The 21,281-nt window shown below is 44.0% G+C and overlaps 1 protein-coding gene across 3 annotated transcripts in view; it reads right to left on the reverse strand.

Annotated features, from left to right (window-relative positions):
- Positions 1–21,281, reverse strand: part of LOC138510520 (zinc finger protein 630-like) — a 350,463-nt gene that overhangs the window by 39,353 nt on the left and 289,829 nt on the right. For all 3 annotated transcript variants that reach the window (XM_069626234.1, XM_069626233.1, XM_069626235.1), the window contains 2 exons: positions 13,871–13,996; positions 1,738–1,851 (listed from right to left, as the gene is read on the reverse strand). In XM_069626234.1, coding sequence (XP_069482335.1) covers positions 1,738–1,851; positions 13,871–13,996 — 240 coding nt within the window. The remainder of the gene's footprint in view (positions 1–1,737; positions 1,852–13,870; positions 13,997–21,281) is intronic.

The raw sequence follows: 21,281 nt of genomic DNA on the forward strand, positions 1-21,281 counted from the left end.
TTGTCACCAATAGTTTTTCCTTCCAGGTCTCTGTCGTCATACTCGCCTCAGTAAGGGCTCACCAGGACCAGGGTCTCCCAAGGTCTACTGATCTCTTCCTGCCGGCACTCCCATGGAATAACATGGACCGACTGGGGTGGGTGCCTTTTAAAGGCCACTGTCTCCTCCCCTTGGGTGTTGTTTTGGGTAATTGGTTGCATCTGGGCTGTGTAGGCTTGGCCAGCCTGTGACTGGGCCATGTGCATGCGGTCATGTGGGTTGCATGGGGCTGGCCTGAGGCTATATCAGGGGCAGCTGCATTTTGGATTTTAAACTGGCCTTTAACATAAATATGTACTACCCTCTCTGGGCTCTGCCCTCATGCCATACTTTGGGCCTCTGTGTTCCTAGTGTGTGTCTCAAGAGTCAAAAATATGTTTGGTACGCTGAATGAACGGTTTATTCTGTTTTTAATGTATTTAAGACCAAACAGTACATTTGTAGCTCTTGTGTCCTAAGTGGGAGCAGGAGAACAACGTGTGCTTGATGGGTGACTTCTGTGTTTACAGCTCATAAGTTTCTATTTGTTTATTTTGCTCAGCAGCTGATACTTTGTACAGCATCAGCTGTGTGAGCTGTTCAGCTGTCCGCTGCCTGTGATTCCATCAGTAACTCTGCTGAACAACATTCTTTGTTACCTTTGTTTCCTTTTATCACCAAAGGAAACAAAGTTTCACAGCTGTTGCTGGGGAGTAGAAGAAGCTGCATCCCTGAAAGGGTAAAGCTTTCTCCTTTACGTTTCAGTATGGCCTGAAGGTGCTTCAGGCTCACTCCATCCTATGGGATATCCCTAGCCCTTACTCCTTTTCCCCTGGAGCTCTTGGGGCTCTCCAGGTGCTCACAGGGAGCCTTCCTGTGACTTTCCCCTGCACAAAGGCAATGGAGTGGGGTGGCTACTCGACATGCACTAACACCCATCAGTCTCTTCTTTTGTGCGGTCTTCAGAGGCTGGAGCTCCTGCATGGTGGCAGAATGTCTAAAGAAGGCCGGGACTGGATTGAGACTATCAAAATAAGAGATTAACAACACACATATATCCCTATTACTCTGCAGGGGCAACAGACATACACAACAGAATTTGTTTGACAACAAAGCACAACATATTTAGAAGAAAAGCAATGATTTCATAGGACAATTTCCACATTTTGATTAGACCAACTTGTTTTGACCTCAGTCTTCCTCACAGTTTTTGCCTTTTCCTAGGCACCTTGGCAGCTTATTGACAGAAAAATCCTCTGGACTCCCACTAATAAGTTAGTTGTGGTTCACATGGGTAGCCTAGGGCTTTCTCTTTAAGGGTACTATTTTTATTGTGTGGATGAAATGATGCTGTTCTTTATATTGAGGTAATATACTGGCAGGCTGATCACGAAGGTCCAGAAATGGTTTTGCTGAGATAGTAAAGGTGCTTTGGGTCATGGTGATGGTTACACCTGTGCATTATTATTGAAATTGTGTTGCCAGCCTATGAAAAGCCAAGATGCCTTGAATTACATCCAACAGTATGAGATATTTTACTAACAAATGGCAAAGACTGTGCTAGCCCTTTTAGCATAACTACGGTGTGAAGAAGAGCATATGTTACTGCTTACAATACATATGCTAAAGAGGTGGTCAAAGTTATGCGTCTTCAAAAAGAAGCTTCATGAGAATATTTTGTTTCTGTGCCGGTAATACATTAAAGTAATAGTTACTCACCTGATGGAATACTGCTGCCTTCGGTTCTCTTACTACAGCCATCATCAATTGAACACGCCTCTTCCTCATCTTTAATCCGGAATGTAACAAAGGATTGGGAAATGCAATGACTTTCTAAATAACACAAATAAAATAGAATATTGAAACATGCAGAACATATATTGATTCAGCAGTGATGAAGATAAACAGACTGAAGATAGAAGGAATAACATGTGACAAATCCATCAATTGTCTTTCAAGGACCTGCCATGAATTGTGACAAGATCTGTTTATGCTATACTAGTAGGAAAGTTCTCAAGAGGGGTACATTTGGATCTTATTGGAAAGAGCTATAAAATGACTTATTGTGTCAAGATGTAACCACAGCACAAAGATGTATGAAGGAGAGTAATCATCAGCAGGACAGAATCAGAGTATGATATGACGATTCTGTGAAACAATCACAGGCCTCATCAGTTGTAGAGAAACAAATGTAAGGTTCTTAGTTAGTTACATAAACCCACGTGGCATTGGTAAATACATTTAAAAGGCAACCTTAGAAATGGGTCAATGTGTAGAAGTACATTGATGTCCCACTTGTTGACTTAATTGTAATAAAGATGTAGTTATGTGGATACTGCAGGAGTGTTAGGGCACGCTGCTGATGTTTGAACATTGTGATGAATCAGCAATGATTCACCCCACAAACCTGGCCTGGGACCCTTCTCATGTGGCCAGAAAAAGGGCCAACGCTTCCTGATCCCAACACTGAAAGGTGGTATTCTGCGGGAGGATCACATGGGGGTGGGGTGTTTGTGAGAAACCTGAGGGTATTCTCCAGAGTAGACCTTGAGAATCCCTTATTCAGGTGGCCAGGGAAGGGCTGGCACTCTCAATCCCAACCCTGGGGGTGGAAGAGTGAGGGAGGATCACCTGGGTAGGGGAGCCCGGGGGTATGCTTAGGGAAATGCCCCCGATGAGGTGCAGTATTATACCGGAGAAAGGGACGAGGAAGACAAGGTCCTTGAGGCTTTTATAAGCTGTATCAACTAGGCCTCCCATTCACCTAAAGAATCACTCTTATCCAATTTCAACGACCCCTCCATATCTGGTAAATCCCCTAGGAGCACAAACCCTGTTACAATCGAAAACCACAACTCACAAAATCCCTGTTTTCCTATTTTCTACCTGAATACTCCCAATCATGCTTCTCCACGTCCCTCTGATTACTATTTCCCAAACTCCCAATCTGCTTTGACAGAACACCACTGCCCCCCCTCTTCATTTCACAAAACCTACCAAACTCACCCTTCTGAATTCACCTATCCCCTTCGGACAAAGAAAATAATTCTCATGACACCCCTGCACCCTTTTCCGACATGAACACTTTCTCACACCGTGGAAAACAACGGACAAATCCTAGAGCCGTTTACCTGACATGTCCCGACACAAGGGTTAGGCAGAATCAGACAATTAACCAGAACCACAGACACACCTGAAGGCCTTTTCCTTTAGCCACAGGTATAAAAGGTGGAGCCCAAGAGCACACTACGAGCAAGGCAGACCGTACGTCGAGGGAGCTATCCCAGAGCAGCAGTTGAAGAGGGGGAGAAAGGCGGCGAAAACCAAAGGGTTAACAAGGAGAGACGCGACCTTACCCTTTCCGACCCAGACCCGCGAAGCCTCCATGGAATGAATCATAAAACCGCAAACAATAGCCACTGTGTGTTGCAGCAGATGTCAACAGTACAAGGAGCACGCCTACGCTGGTAACCAGGACAGAAGGAGATGCTTGCTACCATGGTACCGTCCATGACTCCAGATACAAGGAAAGCCAAGCAGGTCCTCACATCCGGTGAGTCGAGGGGAGAACCGATTAGAAACTGAACTGTGTTGAATAAAAGTGGCAAAAGATAAGTTAAGAGATGTTCAAATAACTATTACCGTCTAAAGGGAAAACCAGCTGCAGAAAGGTCCGGCACCACATGGGTGCTCATTTGAGAGACTGTGGTTGACTCCCCATTTTGTTGAAACTACCAATACCAGCAGCCCTTAGGATAGCCGCAAGAAAAGGGTGAGAGTGCTCATACAGGGGTCTAGCAAAATCCCCTGTACAGTCTAAAGTCTTTGACCTGCACGTAATTAGAAAGCTAGGGGAAGGGAACCCCACTTTCTGATAAGATTGTGAAAATCGGCAAGTGTGAACCCAACAGAGGGATGGCAAGAGAAAGCTAGGTGAAGCAAACCCCGCTTTCTGATGAGGCTGAGCAAACCATGAACTGTTTAAGGAATGGCTATGTGAACCCGACGGAGGGATGCCAAGGGGAAAACTAAGGAGGGTGAATCCTGCATATTTATAACGTAAAGTGAATGATTGTTTAAAAAGACATTCAGACACCAGCCACAGTGAACCCGACAGAGGGAGGCAAACATCCGAGAAGGGTCTGAGCCTGGAAGTGGGGGAGCCAGGGGTGAAAAATCATCACGCAATGTACATACGGAAAGGAACTTTTTGTTTGTTATTTTGAACACCTCAGGTCCTCGGAGGCAAGAGACTTTTTGTAGAAAAAGAGGCTTAACCACTGGAGGTCCCGATACCTGAGAACGGAACTGTAGTCTCATGCTGGGAAAGTGTGAGCATGTGCTGTGCTCTGGAGTCCCGCCTTGTACTGTGCTCAAAACGTGGGGAAGGGAGACCCCCGTCTACCGTATCCTGACCTATTTGTAAACACTACTTTCTTTTTATGAACACAATCCCACACTCTTTTTGCATTTAGTTTATTTTAGTTTAGTTTATTTATTTGTACCGCGCACCTAGGCCGGAGGCATCTGGGTGCTGTGCTTACAATAAAGTTACAAAAAATAGAAAGCAGAAAACACAAAGTACAGTAGTATAATACAGACAGAGTTACACAGATAAAGGCTTTATAATAGGGTATACATTGATTACATACATATGTACAGGAACATTAATAGTTATGCGGCCGAGTTAGAATCCTGCTCGTGGAGCCATGCTTTGACCTTTTTTTCGGAAAAGTGGGTAGGAAGGTTCCTCTCTTAGGGAAAGAGGTAGGGCATTCCATTTTTTTTAAACACTTTATTAATTTTATTATAACAAACAACAACCAAACAAACATGCAGTACATGTTCCAATAATTCAATTTATATCACTTACACAATGTATACTGCTTCCCCTTTTCCCTCCCCCCCTTCCGAACCTACACCACCTCGAGATAGGTAGGGCATTCCATTTCTTGTCAGCGAGGACTGGCAAGCTGACCCCGCCTGCTCTTTGTTGTTTGAAATGAGGTATGTTGACACAGTGAGTCTGGGCTGTTCTAGTAGGTCATGTGGAAGTGTGGCGGGAGATGGTTTTGGAGAGGTACATCGGGGCTTGGTTCGAGAAGCACTTATGCGTAAGGGACAGTGATTTGTAAGCAATTCTTTGGTTGATGTTAACCCATTTTAGAGTATGTCTGGTGTCTGGAATGTGTGGATTCCTAGGGAGATTTAGTGCTGCTCTAATGGCATTATTTTGCATGATCTGCATTTTATTGAGATTTTGTTGTGAAGTGCCAAGATAGAGCGCATTACAGTAATCGAGCTTGGATAGAGCACGTGCTCTTGCTAGTGTTACGCAGTTGGCAGTTGGCAGGTAAGGATGGCAGGCAGTGAAGAGCTTATAGGTATAAGCGGAGGAGGAGGAGGCCAGGGCGTTGGTTTGTCTAGTTAGGGTTAAGGCAAAATCAATGTAAATTCCCAATGTTTTCACAGCCTTGGAGACTTTGATATATTACCATCAATATTGAAGGAGGCAAAAAGGGCATCCAGATTATTCAGGTTGGCTGGAGAGCCCAGGAGGAGCAGCTCTGTCTTATCGTCGTAAAGACAGAGCCCATGTTTTGCCAACCAGATTTGTATAGTGAGGTAAATGTCACTGAGCGTCCTACTGTCTACAGTGTCGTCACCAGTGATGGGGATGAGTATCTGAGTGTCATCCGCATAATTCGTGTATGTGACACCCAGATAGTCAAGATCATCAAATAATGGTTTGGTAAATACATTGTAGAGAGTAGGAGACACGCAGGACCCCTGAGGGACACCGCAAGTGACAGGGCTTGGGGAGGCAGAGGCAGATGGTGCGAAGACCCTCATGGATCTGTTGTTCAGGAATGATTCAATCCAAGCGTTGGCTTGGTCCGAGAAGTGTGCGGCAGAAGATAGGTGTTTGCATAAGATTTTATGGTTCAGCAGATCAAAAAGCTGATGATAGGTCAAGAAGAAGAAGAAGGGCCATTTTTCCCTGATCTTTCATAGTCTGGATTTGTGTCTTAAGGTCGAGTAGCGCAGTTTCTGTCCCATGTCTGGGTCTGAAACCTGATTGTCTTAGGCCTAGCAAGTTGTTGGACTTGAGGTATTGCTGTACCTGTAGATACGCTGCCCGATCCAAGATTTTTAACAGAAGGAGTACTGTTATGATAGGTTTATAGTTTGAAGGATTACTAGGATCTAGGGATTTTTTTTTTTTTTTTTTAGGAGCGTGAGTACCCATGCATCTTTCTGGTTATTGGGAACTATACAAGATTTGAATGAAGTGTTAATGACAGTAGGGATAAAGGGTGCCAGCTCCTTTGCGGCCTCCTTGATAAGAGTAGCAGGACAAGCGTCACCCTGACAGTTTGTCGGTTTCAACTTTAGGATGATGGTTTCACCCTCTTTGCTAGAGAGGGGAGTGAAGTTAAATTGGGGCTGAATATTACTAGTAGAGGGTGCTGGATGCTGTGTGGGAACAGCGTTAGTAGTGAGAGATTTCTTAGTCTCTATTTTGCTTTGAAGCAAGGCAATTTTGTCTTGGAGTGCATTCTGTATATTGGTGCACCACTGAGAGTTTATAGTGCAGATGTCTGGGGCAGGGGCCGATGATTCTAACTCTTTCAAGATGTTAAACAGTTCCTTAGTGTTGGACTTAGCTTTAGTTATTCGGTCATTATAGTTGTCTTTTTTAGCTTGGACAATGGCTACCTTGTAGTTGAATGAGGCTGCAATGAAGTTGTCCTTGTTTGCTATAAATGGGGTGCACTTCCATAGTGTCTCAGAAGTTCTCTTCAGTTTTCTTAGAGATTTGAGGTGAGGGGTGTACCAATTGTTGAGGTGAGCTCAAGGTTTAGATTTACGTAGTTTGAGTGGCGCTATTATGTTAATGGCCTTGAGGATGGTGTGATTGTAAAGGTCGACTAGTGCTGTGGGGTCTGAGAGGTTAGTGGTAGGGTTGATGATCGGTTGAAGTAGTTGTAATAGTTTCTCAGCGGCCATATTGCATTTATTTCTAGTAATCATGGCTGGTGATTGGTTTAGAAGAGTGGGTGGACGGATTCTTTTATGGTGAACGAGATTAATTGGTGGTCAGTCTAGGCACAAGGAGTGTTGGATAGGATGTTTATTTGACAGTTTAGGTCAGCTAGCCAGTCGATGGTTCTACCTTTGATGTGGGTGGGTTCTGCTGTGCGGTGAGTGAAACCAAGTTCTGATATGATAACCTGAAGGGTACTGGATTTGGAGTCTTTGGGGTCTTGGAAGCCTAAATTGAAGTCACCCAGGATTATGACTTGGGAGTTATGTTTGGTGTGGGTAGAGAGCAAATGTGAGATGTTTTTCGAAAGTGGTAGTCAGTCCTGGTGGACGGTAAATTAAGTGGATAGTGATCGTTGATGTCAAAGAGGAGGTTAGTTTGATAGATAGTAGTTCTGCTGACGGTAGAGGTTGGTTGTTAATATTTCTTAGGATTATTGATGTTTTGTAAATTAATGCAATGCCTCCTCCTTTGGATATATTAGCATTTCTGTCCGCTCGGATGATAGAGTAGTTGTCTGGTCTAGCCAAGGCTAGGGAAGGGCCTGAGGCTGCGTGTAACCAGGTCTGCGTGATGGCAATGAAGTCAAGATCATGTAGTATTATGTAGTCAGCGATGTCTAATATGTGTGGGTAAAGATCTTGCGTTGATAAGGCTAGCTTTTATAATGGGTGAAGTGTTGCTCTTTTTCCAGATTTCTGGCTGTGTTCTGGGGCCAAGGGTGAGATGACTGTGTTAGCTGGGCTAATTATGGCAGATGTTTGGGGCGTGGCGCCAAAGGATTGTAAGGATTGTAAGTTGTAAGAATTGGCAATAGGTTTTATTTTAGTATAGGCCTTTTATTTGACAAGACGCAATTAGGACTGCTTTATTATTATTTGATGGTCGTAGCTTGCTCCCATCTTAGATTTAGGTTTAGATTAGGCGTTTTCCAACCTACCTACACAGTTCAATAAACACTCTTGAACTGTGATGACCTGTGTCTGTCTGTACTGTTGTCACCATGAGTTCCTAACAGGGGGAAGGTCAGGAAGACTGGGAAACCCCCTCATTTAACTTTCCCCGCAAACCCACACTTATAATGGCTTATTGTCAGGAACCAAGGGTGGAAGCTATGGAGTCGCTGGAAGTACTAGCGAGCTCATTGCCACGCTCCAGTCCTCACCCAAGATGGTGGAGTCCACTATAAGTTCAGACTCCACCCACTGGTTCGGTGCATTGTATCTGTGTCTCGTCACGCTAATGCTCTGCTTTCTCTTTGCACTAACTATTTTCCTTAAGGCTCCTCGTAGTCTTTTGTGGAGATTTCTACTGCCAAGCTTGCCTTCCCCTGTTCCTGCTCTGCCCTTTCGTTAGTTTGCCCGTGTTTTCTTTCACTTCGGCTCCCTGGCCGTTCTGTTTACTTTCTTTCGGCGTCAACCCTCAACGCGTTCTAATTCCGCCTGCGGTCTCCTCAGTTGTCCGCGGCATGGCTCCTTTTCCTTTCCTGCTTCGGCATCCTGCCACTCCCAGCTTTCCGCCGGCAGCCCTTCAGACTGTTCGCGGCTCTATTTTAGTATCTTACCTGCTTTGGTTTCCCTTGCCGTTTCTTACCTTTCTACTGCAGTTCTTCGGACTGTACGCAACTTTCTTTCTTGCCTTCATTACCTTCGGCGCCCTGCGCTGTGTACATCTCTTCCACGTGCAGTCTTCCGACTGTACGCGACTATTCTTGTCACCTTTCTATGGACTAATCTTTCACACTGTGGCGCCTTGCCTCTTCACCCCTTTTACCTGGAATCATTACAATCCTTTCACCTTGCCGGGCTTTCTATAACTTGAACCTGTGTAGTACTCCTCTACGTTTCTTCTTTTCTTTATATTCAAACTGTTACTGTTTGAGGCTGTATTTCGTACTACTCTTGTTCTTCCACCATTGCAGAGGATTCAGCCTCTGACATTTCGTCTGAATCCTCTACTTCTGTGCATTCAGCTACCTTCAGTGATCTCTTCAGACAACTCAGCGATTAAGAGGCGTTTTCTCATTCATCCTTGGTTCCTAAAGTTTTCCACCGCAGCTCATCCAATCAAGACCTGCAGGGTTTTTTCTGCCTTTTGGCTTTTTCCCTGAATGTGAGGCTGGCCAACCCGGGAGCCTCCGAAGACAGGTTCCACCCTCTGTCAAAGTGGCCTCCGAAGGGGCTAGACCTTATCTACACGAGCGGAAGGTCCGGACTCCAAAGGACAAGACTTCTAAGAAGGAAAAGAAGGTTTCTAAACCCAAGAGTTCTTTCAAGGAACAATCCTCAGAAGGATCAGGTGAGGAGCAAGGGGAGGTGGAACCGGAGCCTGACAATTATTGCCAAATAGAAGAAATAAGAAAACCTAATTCTGTTGATTGGGACTACAAACCCCATAATCCCCTAAGAGGGCCCAAGAGCAATGTTGCAGGAGTAGTCAGCTTGTTAAGCATAATGACCTACACCTGAAGGGAGCAGAAAGGTTTAAAAGGTCCCCTCAGGTGCATGTCATTAGATGGAGATAGAGAGGGAGCTGGAAGTACTCAGAAATAGCAGCAGTAGAGCTGAAGCATTTCAATACAATCCAAGCAGAAGTTGGTGGAAACAAGGGATGCAGGGACTTTGACCGAGCAGATTTTCACTGCCTGTCCTGAGAGAGTCCTGTTCCCCCTAAATCTGGAGTGCAGAGGTTAAACAGCGGAAGGCGTGAAAGAAGACTGCTTTTCCCCATGTGAACCTAATTGCAGAGAATGCGCAGCAAGAAGTGTGCCAGAGACTGTGGCTGAAAGTTGGCGCACAGCCGAGGGTCGCAGGAGAGAGAGGAGCTCTGTGACTGCATGGCGGGAACAAAGACACCTTCACCAATGAAGGATGTATGTTCAGAAGAAGCCAAAAGCAGTTCAAGTCCTGCAGCACGCTAGAGAGCAAGACAGAGTCCGGTGAGTGTTACCAAGCGTTCTGAACACTTGCACGAACAAAGGCAGGCAACTGTAGCCAAGCAGCATCACTCACGTAGGAGTGAAAGCAGTAATAAACCGAACGTTGAATGTCGGACAATGGGAAGTTACAGAAGTAGCACTCGCGTGTGTGTAAAACTTCTTCCATAGCACTCGCGTAAGAGTAAAACACTCCAAACCACATCAATTGGATCTTAAACCCTCAGAAACAGATGAAAAACTAGTTACGTGTTCTTAAAAATAACTCTGAGGTAAAGGTTAACCAACGAGTCAATTATGAAGCTGTTGAAGGTGATATAGCACTGAAGTTAAGTGACTGAACATTGAATTGTGAGTTTTAAGGGAACCAGCATTGCCCAAGCCAAGAATGAAACAGGTATTGCCCAAGCTAAAAGTGAAACAAGCATTTTATTTCAAAGCCAAGCAAGCATTATCCTAAGCCAAGAGAGTACAAGCAGTGCCCAAGCCAAGAGTTGTGCAAGCTTTGTCTTCAGCCAAAAGAGACTAACAACAGGCATACCAGTAAGCTGCTTTGGTGACAGAAAACAAAGAGGCAAATGCAAGGTTGTAAAAAGGTGAACCCTACTGAATGTAAAAGTTCCCTAAAAATTGGTATAACTCACATTTCTAAAGCCATAAGGAGGAAAGGTAAAATTACATCCTTAAGGGCAATTTGTGTTGTTGTTGTGGCAGAAAAGACAAGAGTGGCAAAAAGGCTGCCTTTTTGACAAAGTAATTGTTCAGAAGAAGAGTGCCTTGCCTACTTGGAAGTGGTGAAGGGCACTGAAGTGGATCTTGTCTTTCCTGGAAAGTGGTTCAAAGTCGTAAGGTTGCAGACTGTTGAAGCTGTGATAAATCATTTGTTGTTAGTAGATTTACACTTCAGAAGCCCAGTTGAACATAGCACACCATGGGGCAGACAAGTAGGTGAATTCTTACAGAAGTTAACCTGATATGAGAATTATCCAGGTGGAAGTAGTGGTGCTGTGAAGTCATCCTGATAACGATATAAACTTTGATTAATGAAGCTATAAAGAGAGACTTGAGAAGTGCTACTAAGAGGCTGTGTTTCTTTTACCTTGCCCGAGGTTGTGTTTCTTTGAATCTGACAAGGAATTGCATTTCTTCTACAACATTCTAAGTTATGGAAAATCATTGTGACCCAGAACATGATTGATGCTATTTGATGAAGTGAAAATTATTATTTCAGGAAGAAAAATAAATCTTTCTGTTGGCTGAACATTGTTTAAATGAACTTTCTTTTGACAAAGTGAAGGAGCCAAGAACTGAGTTGGAACTTTGTTGCAAACACGGATTTCCTGGTTTCTTTATGTTGAACATTGGAACTGAACTTAACTTGAAACCTGGGGAAGGGGATCTCACCCAGGCTATAAAGAAATACTGCGAATACATGAGAAGTATCATTATCAATGTTTATTGTGAATTGCCATTTATTTTCTTGTGCATTTTATGCTTAGGTGTGAGGGCCAGATATGCTTTGTTAGGGTGTTTCCTTTAGTTTTGATAGGCAGGGAATTCCTCGTCATGGTAGGGATAGTGTGGCGTTTCATTAAATGTATAATTTAGTAAAATTACGTATTTTGAGAAATCATCCAAAAGTTGTCTGCCTCACATTCCTGACCCCTCACAACATGTTTATTGTAACGATCAGGAACGTCTGATTGTGTGTCTCAACGTGGTATTACCACCCTCTCTCATTGCCACAGTGACTGTTGGGCTGTTGTTTGGGAGACTGCACTCGGATGGGAACCAGCTGTTTTTAAGCCTGCCTGGTCCCTGCTCCGGTAATTTCTCCCTTTCACCGGCTACAGACATTTTTACATGTGCCCACAAGGAGGCTTTTATCAAAGAACCCAACATCAAGGGTATTATCATCCACTCTGTGTGCCATGGTTTTTGTCTCAGCTTATCTGTGGCACTAAAAGCAACACCGAAACAAGCAAAAAGAGATAGAGTGGAAACTTCCGATCAATCGTAACCAGTGGGAAATTCCTTTGGGCAATTTAACATGCCATTATTTATTAGCCAGTCTGCGTCTTTACAGAAGTGGAAAACCATATGCAAATCACTCTCTGGCCCAACCCAAAAAGTGTCAATCCAGCACAAAGTAGTAAATCACACCCCTTCTACAGGAGAACACAAGGAACCGCAGACATGTTTTCTCTCATTGGCCATCATAAGTAAGCGGCACAGTAATCGAAATGGTGATCTTCAACCATCTTATTTTTCCCCTTTGTTTTTTTTCTAAGGGTGCTATGGAACCCCCAACAAGCCTCCAAGTTCACCAGCCACTCAGGCCAGCTGTGGCAGAATGGAACTTGGATGGGATCAGTCCTTCCCTCCCAACTCCTAACTCAACAAGCATTGCTGATATTTATTTACTAATGCACATAGTGATCAGCCAAACACTGTCCACTTATTTTCTGACTCACAAAGCTGGGGCTGCTTGTGTCAATGCTTTTTGAACGCAGTGTCTTAGACCTCTTAATAAAATGAATACAAAGCATACGATTGTTTTTTTTTCCAAATGCTGAGCAATGGAATACTACCTGTGCTCGCATCTTCTGAAACTTGAGTTCTGGAGCAAAGTACTTGCACAACATATATAGACATCAGTTGTAAAGCCTTGGCACTGTTTTTCTGATCAACCTAGAGTTGTATCTCAAGATCCAATGGTATGTCTACCATGATTGAGCAAGGATTCATGTAGTATGATATCTCTGGTTAACGAGTCTGGGCCACATTAATAGTTTGGAAGTATTTTCCTGGGAAACACCACCAAGCTCAAATACAATTACTGCATGCGGTACTGCATGCAGTAAGCATAACCTAACAGGAAGGGTCCAACCCTCCAGTTATTCCCCATTTTGGAGTCCCACAGAACATCACAGGGAAACACCATATTACTGCATGCAGTAATATCGTATGTGGTAACAGTTTTGTGTGGAGGAAATTTCTTCCACAAAAATGTAGGCGGTTTTGGTGCGTTTAATTTGTGAAACTCAGGTATAATTTGTTTTTTACCATTACCACTAAACTCTTAATGAAACCACCTGATTAAAGAACAGTGGATCATGTCTCACTTCATGGGAAGAGACAGACTGGGGAGGAAATAGGATCAAAATTACAATGTCCATTTTTGTTTCATAGTCTAGCCTGAAACATCCTGTCCTTCAAACCATCACAATACTGTGACCCGGTTTAGCTACTACAATTGCTTTAATTGAAGTATGCTTAGTCCAGTGGGTGTTAGGGTTAATGCAGTACTTCCTGTGGCATGCTGAGTCTGACAAAATGACACCTTTCAAACAACAGTGACCGTCACATACTGTAAACTCTGCAGCGATGGCCAAGTCAACATACCAATTTACAGTATTGGATGGCCATTACAAAGTAACTGAGGAGTGAGACACGCAGGACACACTAAGAGCAGAAAACGTCGACCAACGTCGCTAACTTCATATGAGACTAGTAAGTCAATAGCCACTGTTTTCATGCTGGTATATATGGACTAGGGTAGATATAAACATACATATAGAATGCTGAATAAAGAAAACAAAAATAAATGTAACCTTATAAAGCCATGTAAAAGATATTAGGCCAATTCCCACCAATGGCACAACTCTGTAGCAGTTTTGTAATGTATCCAAGATATAAAGGAATCATTTAACGACCAGGCCAAACAAATACAATAACCTATGCTCTTTTTACTTGCCAAACATGGTTATATTTCATAAAAACACTGCTTACGTCACAACGACTTCCAGGCAAGGGGTTTACCAAGAGGGAAGGGTCAGACTTCAAAGAGACCAGAAGTAGCAACTTGCCTGCTCTTGTGTCGACATTTTTTTCTTGGACTTCTTCCCCAAAGTGATCAATGAAAATTGCAACTGGCTCATCCTCTTTCCTCGAACAAATACCAGTGCTGGTAAATTGAAATCCAGTCGGAGACGCTACAAAAGTAAATGTGTATATGCGATTAATAATTGTGCTTCAAACATAACAAAACAGTAATTTTAAACCCATACTATTTCTTCTATGGGATTGTGCAAGGTATACCATGTTATCAATGACCAAGTGCATTCTTTCATCTTTGGGACAAAGCTCTTTTGCTAGGATTATGTAACTTTGACATTACCAAATACCCAAATTTAAGCAAGGTGTTATGACGCACCCCTTTGATAGGTATTGCCCCGTGTATAAAACACTTCCCTTCATCATAGCACTAAACTGCCATAAGGTGGAACAATGCCATGCCATGAAAGGAAGAAGTTCGAATATGATCTGCACAACAGTGAAAGCCTTGGAACTGGTGGAGATGCATGAACAAACAGAAAGTGGGAGTAAAAAGCAAATTGTCTGCAGCAGGGACATTCCTACCTACATTTGAAAATAAAAAATCAGCGATTTCTTCTACTCTCTGCGTGCGTACATCACTCTGCCTAGAAGTACTAAAAACTCAGCCTTTACCCAACCGCCGGTTTATAGAAGGGTATATATTTGCATATCACATTCCAAGACTTGGCTGAAGAGAAAGCTAACTTGCACCATTATAAGCAAGAAAGAGAATCTATCTCTTTAAGGAAAAACCTCCATTTAACTTTGACAAGTAGGTTGAAGATGGGACTTCACGCCGAATGAAGGCAAACGAGAGGAACGCATACGCAGGCAGGGGAGGTCCCCTGGAAGCGTAGCACCTGAAGGAGGCAGAGCTAGAGAGAGCTGTGGAACCCATGATGTTCAAAACTGCTGTGAACGGAGAAGCAAATGCTGGAGAGCAGGCGGGTGTAGATCCTGAGAAGCCCAAGAAACGGGAAGCCAATACCAGGTGGCAGCATGACCACAAGAACATCGTGGTGGGCAGGCTGCCCGCATAACGATGCCGATACCAAAATGCTGAAGAGTCAGCTAATGGTCCAGTTGCCAGGAGAGATACCAAGATGCTGAGACAGCAAGAGAAAGTGGGAAGAAGAAGACGCTACCGAGAGCGAACCGAGAGAGAAACAGAACGGAAGAGAAGGTCTGAGGCAATTACAGGCCCCAGCGACGTCACCCTGCAATATTGGAGGTAATAGCGAGAACAGCATTACTGGGAGGCAGCCGAGGACACGTTATGTGATCCAAGAAACTAGTCCACGTATAAATGACAAAACCTTGAAAGAAAAGTTGATGAACTTGAACTGTAGTAATGCAAGAAAGAGTACCACAACTAACACTGAGAGGGAGATCAGTAAAAGTTGGGCAACACTACCCTGGTAAGAGGGGAAGGTACTCCAATGTCAAAGAGCACAGAGTGGAACATTGCACAGAGAGACAATTATGAAACCAAGACAAGAGAAGTCCATAAGATAAAAGAGACACAGAGATACCAAAGCAGAAAAGGTGAACAATAATCACACAGAAAGTAAAGGACATATCACAACTAACACAGAAAGAGATCAGTAAAAGTTGGGTAACACTACACTGGGAAGAGAGAAAGGTACCCCTAATTCAAGAAGCACATATTGGAACATTTCAGAGAGAGACTATTATGAAACAATGACAAGAGGAGTCCATAAGATAATGGAGTCTCAAGAGATACCAAACCAGAATATTCTGAACTGCAATCACACAGAAAACAAAGTTCATATAGGAAATAGTACCATACAAGATTACCAAGGGTCCTTAAACCTGGATCAAAGGACACAGCAAAGATCAAGAAGGGAAGTATGGAAAGCAATCCCTAAAGAGGAGGGAAAAGCCAAAAGCCTTGTGAGAGAGTAAGAAGAATTAATATAGAAGGTGACCAGAGGCTATCTGAAAATTGTATATTAAAAGAAAGTAAAAAGACGAATTCAAGAACCAACCATCAGGAGAAGGGAGCCATTCTCCTGACCTTAATTTGTTCGAACAGTCGTAGGGTCAGTTACTATTAGTTTTGGAAAGCAGACTTACTCATTTGAACATTTCCTGACGACAGACAAACACCGTAGTTATTGGGAAGTTGCACATAGCGATAGGGAAAGAGAGGCCTTATTCTTATTCTTTAATAAATCATTTTAGGAAATGTCATCATTGTGTCTGTGTCCTTTTTCTGACCTGCAACAATATACACACACAATATGTGCATGACAATCAAATAAAATAGGCAACTTGGTACAGAATATTATATATCGATAGTTAGGGAACTGACCCTGTCAGGAGGGGATATGGATCCCTCTCTACCTGGGACTGGTAGCCTACCACAGGGTTTCCCAGAGCCAGTCCTGTCCCAGAGGCAGGGAGCGGGAGTTGGGAGGGCCACAGTCTGAGTCCCTTCTACCTTTGCCTGGCTAAGTGAACTATGTACCACCTTTTCTTGGCCCATACCTGTTGTGCACAACACTGGCCCATCCTTTCCTTTTTGTCCCACATAATTACATTACCCAGAAAGCCTGGCAGTGGAGGAAACAGTGAACAACCCAACTGAGAGAAAGCCAGTGAGGAACTGCAAGAACGTGTATCGATTGGCACATCAAACTGGCAATCCAGATGCTATATAGGACATAGACTGGCAAGCACTATACAATGGACTGTACCTTCAGCAGGACCGCAGAGACACAAGGGTCAGGCAGAGTCAGGCAATTGACGACAACCACTCACACACCTGACTGCCCTTTCCCTTCCCCACTGGGATAAAAGGCAGAGCACAAGAGCACACTTAGAGCAAGGCTGAAAGCACGAGGAAGCAGCTATTCCAGGACAGCAGTTCAAGTGCAGGAGAAAGGCGGCAAGACTTGAAAGGACGTCGAGGAAGGAGTTGCCCTTGCCCTTTTCAACCGAGACCCGCAAAGCCTCTGACAAAAGAAACATAAGGGCGGGAATCGCAGCTGTCGACTGGTGTGACGGATGTCAGCAGTACATGGAACCCTTGTGTACTGATAGCCAAGGAGAGGAGACGCGGTTGCCATCGTGGTTCCGTCCTTCATTCCAGCAGCAAAAGAAAAGGCAACGAGTTCAGCACAGCTGGTGAGTTGGAAGAACCTGTAGTGGGCCAGACTGTGTTATACCCAAGGTTGCAGTGGCAACATTAAGAAGGTTGGGAGACAGAGGTCTTTGTGAACGAACTTGGTACAAGAGATAGAGTGGTCTGGCGCCACATGGTCGCTCAATCTAATGTCTCCGGCTGGTAACCCTCTCCTGAACAAAGGAAGGTATTGAACAGCAAAATAGTGAAACTACAAATACCAAGAGGCCATAGAAAAAGCCAGCGTGAGGTGTCAAGGTGGTCATACAAGGGTTAAGCCAAATCCCTTGTACAATTGAAAGCCCTTGACACGTTGTAGATATTGTGAAATGTGGAAATTGGGAAACAGGCGTTTCCTCCTGACTGAGGGGAAAGCTGTATGAACTGTGATATTGGGAAAGCATACAATGCCACCGAATAACAGAGTGACCCAGTGAGATGTGATCGCCCATCAGAAGTCTCTGTTTCAATTGACAAGTGTTTTGAGAAACTAACCCTAAAAGAAGGATTGGAGCCCGGCTAAGGGAATCCTAGGGTGAAGAGTAACCACCCGACATGAAGGTTATCAGAAAGAACTGTTTTTGTTTTGTTGGTTTTGAAATATCAGGCCCCTCTGAAGCAAGAGACTTTGCATGAGAAGAGACGTGGCCGCAAAAGGCCCTGATATAGAGAAAAGGAACTGTAAGCTTGTGCCGGAAGCCCAGGAGTGTGCTGTGTTCCAGGGTCCCGCCTTGTCCCGTGCTAAAAACGTGGGGATGGGAGACCCCGGCCATTACATCCTGATTTATCATTTGGTGAACACTTCTTTCTTTTATTGTGAAACATTACTCCCACACTATTTTGTAGCATAGCGGTAAGGATTGGCAATAGTTTCTTTTTAGTGTAGGCCTTTTTTATTTGACTAGACTCCACTAGGACTATATTATTATTATTTGATGGTCGTAGCTTGTTCCCTTTTTTAGGTTTAAGCTTAGATTAGCCGTTTATCTCACCCATTATACCGTTTAATAAACACCCTTGAACTGGGATCAATTGTGTCTGTCTTACTGTGATGCCATGCCTTCCTCACACCACCCCCTATGCCCCACCCAGCTTTTTGGTGTTGCTGTAGAGCTATTTGCTACAACGCCATGTCTGATGGGGTCTCTGATAAACAGAGACATGAGTGGAAGGGATCAATGCTCAGTGAAAAAGCCAAAGCCTCTGGTTACAGAGGGCTTCACTTAATTGAAGTCTAGACTTTTTTACAGTCAGATAACCATTTGGAAGAAGACTAGCACTACTAAAATTTACAAGGATACTTTTGGAAGCTACTCTGATGAATTTAGGATCTAGATTATAGCAAATATTTAGACACAGTTCATCCTCCTGCTATTACAAAATGAAATAACGCTTATTTTCTTTCTCTCATCGCTCACATAAAAACAGAATTGGGAAGATGGGGTTAATAGCATTTATCGTCCCGTAATCATTAATTCAATCAAAATGACAAATCTTCTGACAATCATATATTTCCTACTTAGAGCGCTTATATTTTACTAGTTTGGCACTGATTCAAATTCAAATTTCCTCGGCGTATCCCTAAAAAGGATTCAGAAGCAGAGTACAATTAGGTAACTTTACTTTCCTATCTACGGGTTGTAGCCTTGGACTTCAATTCGGATGAAAATGCTTCTTTGCACAACTTCTATTGATCCCCAGTCAGGTGAAAGTGGAGAAATTAGGCATTACACATTTAATAGCTTTAAAAGACACTTTGTGCATCTTCTTTATTTTATATTATTTTGGATTTGTAGAGCGCACTGCAGCCCATGGGCATCGAGGCGCTGTCAAGGATACTTAAGAAGGCTTGCTTGAGGGTTCCAATAAGCGGCCCAAGAATAAAAAACATATGACATTTGCTTTAGTAGGTAAAATTACAGAGAAACAGTATTTTACATCGCAAGGTGTGAGACATTCAGTGAGGAAGCATATGTCAGGAATCACACGTACAGTAGGCCCTCTAGACAAAGAGCCTAGTTTTTAAGGCCTTACGGAAGGCAGCATGAGATTCGATTGATCTGATCTGGTTCGGGAGGTTGTTCCAGAGAGTAGCAGCCATTGTTGGGAAGCTCGAGCCCCCAGCACGCACTCTCCACGTGTGAGGAACCAAGATGCGGTTGGCATAGGCGGCCCTGGAGGGTCTGGACGCTGTCTGTTTGGAGATCCTTTGTTCGAGATACGTGGAAGCGAGTCCGTGAAGACATTTGTGTGTTAAGGCAAGTGTTTTGTAGACAACCCTTTCTTTGATAGGTAGTCAGTGTACCTACCTCCTAACCCATGAGATGTGTTCCCTGCGTGATATGCCTGTTGCGGCCTTTAAGGCATTGTTCTGGACAATCTGGAATTTAGCCAGGTTTCTTTGGAAGGTTCCGATGAAGAGGGCATTGCAATAGTCCAATCTGGAGCCAATGATGGCTCTGGCTATGGGAATGCAGTTCGGTTGGGTCAGGAATGGCCTGACAGCATTGATCAATTTGGAGTGGTACGCTGCAGAGGAAGCAATGGCATTGACCTACCTGTCCATGGTCAGGCTTGGCTCTAGGTATATGCCCAAGGTCTTAATGGTTTGTGATACTGTGATGGAGATGTTGTCTATAGTGAAGGCATGATACTCCTTGTCGAGTTTGCTCAATTTGAAGGGAGACCCAATCAGCAGGAGCTCGGTTTTTTCACTGTTTATACAGAGCCAGTTGTCTGCCATCCAGGATTGAATGGTGGAGTAAATGAGGTTGAGGGTGCCCGTATCAGTATGATAGTCCCACGATAGAGGTATGAGCACCTGGGTGTCATCTGCATAGTTGGTATATGAGATGCCCAGTCCAGAATGCGGAACAGAGGTCTGGTGTAGAGGTTATATAGGGTAGGGGCAATGCAAGAGCCCTGAGGGACTCCACTTTTGATAGGACTCGATATGGCATTAGAGGATTCCGAGAAAACCTTAATTACTCTCTCCTGAAGGAATGAGTTGATCCAAGCACATGCCTTTGGGGAGAGGTTCGCAGTGGTCGCAAGATGGTGACATAGGGTTTTGTGCTCTACCAAGTCAAAGGCCGCAGGGAGGTCTAGGAGCAGAAGCAGCACAGGTTTGCCTGCGTCTCTTAGGTCATCTATTTTATTTTTTAGATCAAGTAGTGCCGTTTCGGTGCCATGACGAGGACGAAAGCCGGACTGGCGAAGGCTAAGAAGGTGGTTATCCTCAATGAATTTTTGAACTTGCAGGTAAGCTGCTTTGTCCAAAATCTTTAAGAGGAAAGGGACTGTAGTAATGGGTCTGTATTTGCCAGGTATCAGAGGGTCAAGAGATGTTTTTTTGAGTAATGGTCGGACCCAGGCTTCTTTAAGGGAGCTGGATACAGTGGATGATTGGAAGGAGGAGTTGATGAAAGCAGTAACAAAGGGGGCGATGGCTGGAGTACAATCTTTGATGATGTGAGCTGAGCAGACGTCCCCCTTACAGTTAGAGGGCTTAATGGATTTTATGAAGGCAAGGACTTCTGACTCGCTCATGGGAGAGAAATCAAATTTGGGTACCTGGTTGGATGTGTCACATGTAGGGTGTGCCGACTGGGCAGCTAGTAGGGAAGAGACAGCTTTTTGATGGGCTAGAAATTTGGTGTGAAGGGAGTCGAGTTTGTCAAGCATAGCTCTTTGAATTTGGTTGCACCAAGCCTCATCTTTGACAATGCTGGATGGTGGGGCTGAGGGGGATTCAAGTTCCCTGAAAATAGCGAAGATTTCTTTAGTCCCCGAGTCTCCATTATTAATCCTTGTGTTGTAGGATTCAGCTTTGGCATGTGTGATAGCAATTTTGTATTCTCTCGCAATGGTCTTGAAGGCAGTTTTGTTAGGTTCAGTAGGGTTTCTTTTCCACGTGGCAAGTGATGCCCTTTTTTTGGATCGAAGATCCATGAGTGCTTGGGAGAACCAGGCATTGGAATGCTTAGTTTTCTTAACTTTTTTGGCCGTCAAGGGGGCGATAGTATCTACTGCAGTGGTTATGACTTGGTTGAAAGTGTTAGCTAGTAGTACAGGATCATTGGGGAATGGTGGTTGCAGTGTAGGAACATAAAGGTGCGGAAGGAGGGTATCTTTCGTTAGCTTCTTGGAGCTCCTTGATAGTGCGGTGGGGAACAGGATGGTGGGTTTCGATGGTTCTGTGGAGATGTCAATGTGAAAGTTAATACAGAAATGGTCTGACCAGGGATTGGGGG

Source organism: Ambystoma mexicanum, chromosome 6p, assembly GCF_040938575.1.
Source record: "Ambystoma mexicanum isolate Mex_15411 chromosome 6p, UKY_AmexF1_1, whole genome shotgun sequence".
Classification (NCBI taxonomy): Eukaryota; Metazoa; Chordata; class Amphibia; order Caudata; family Ambystomatidae; genus Ambystoma; species Ambystoma mexicanum.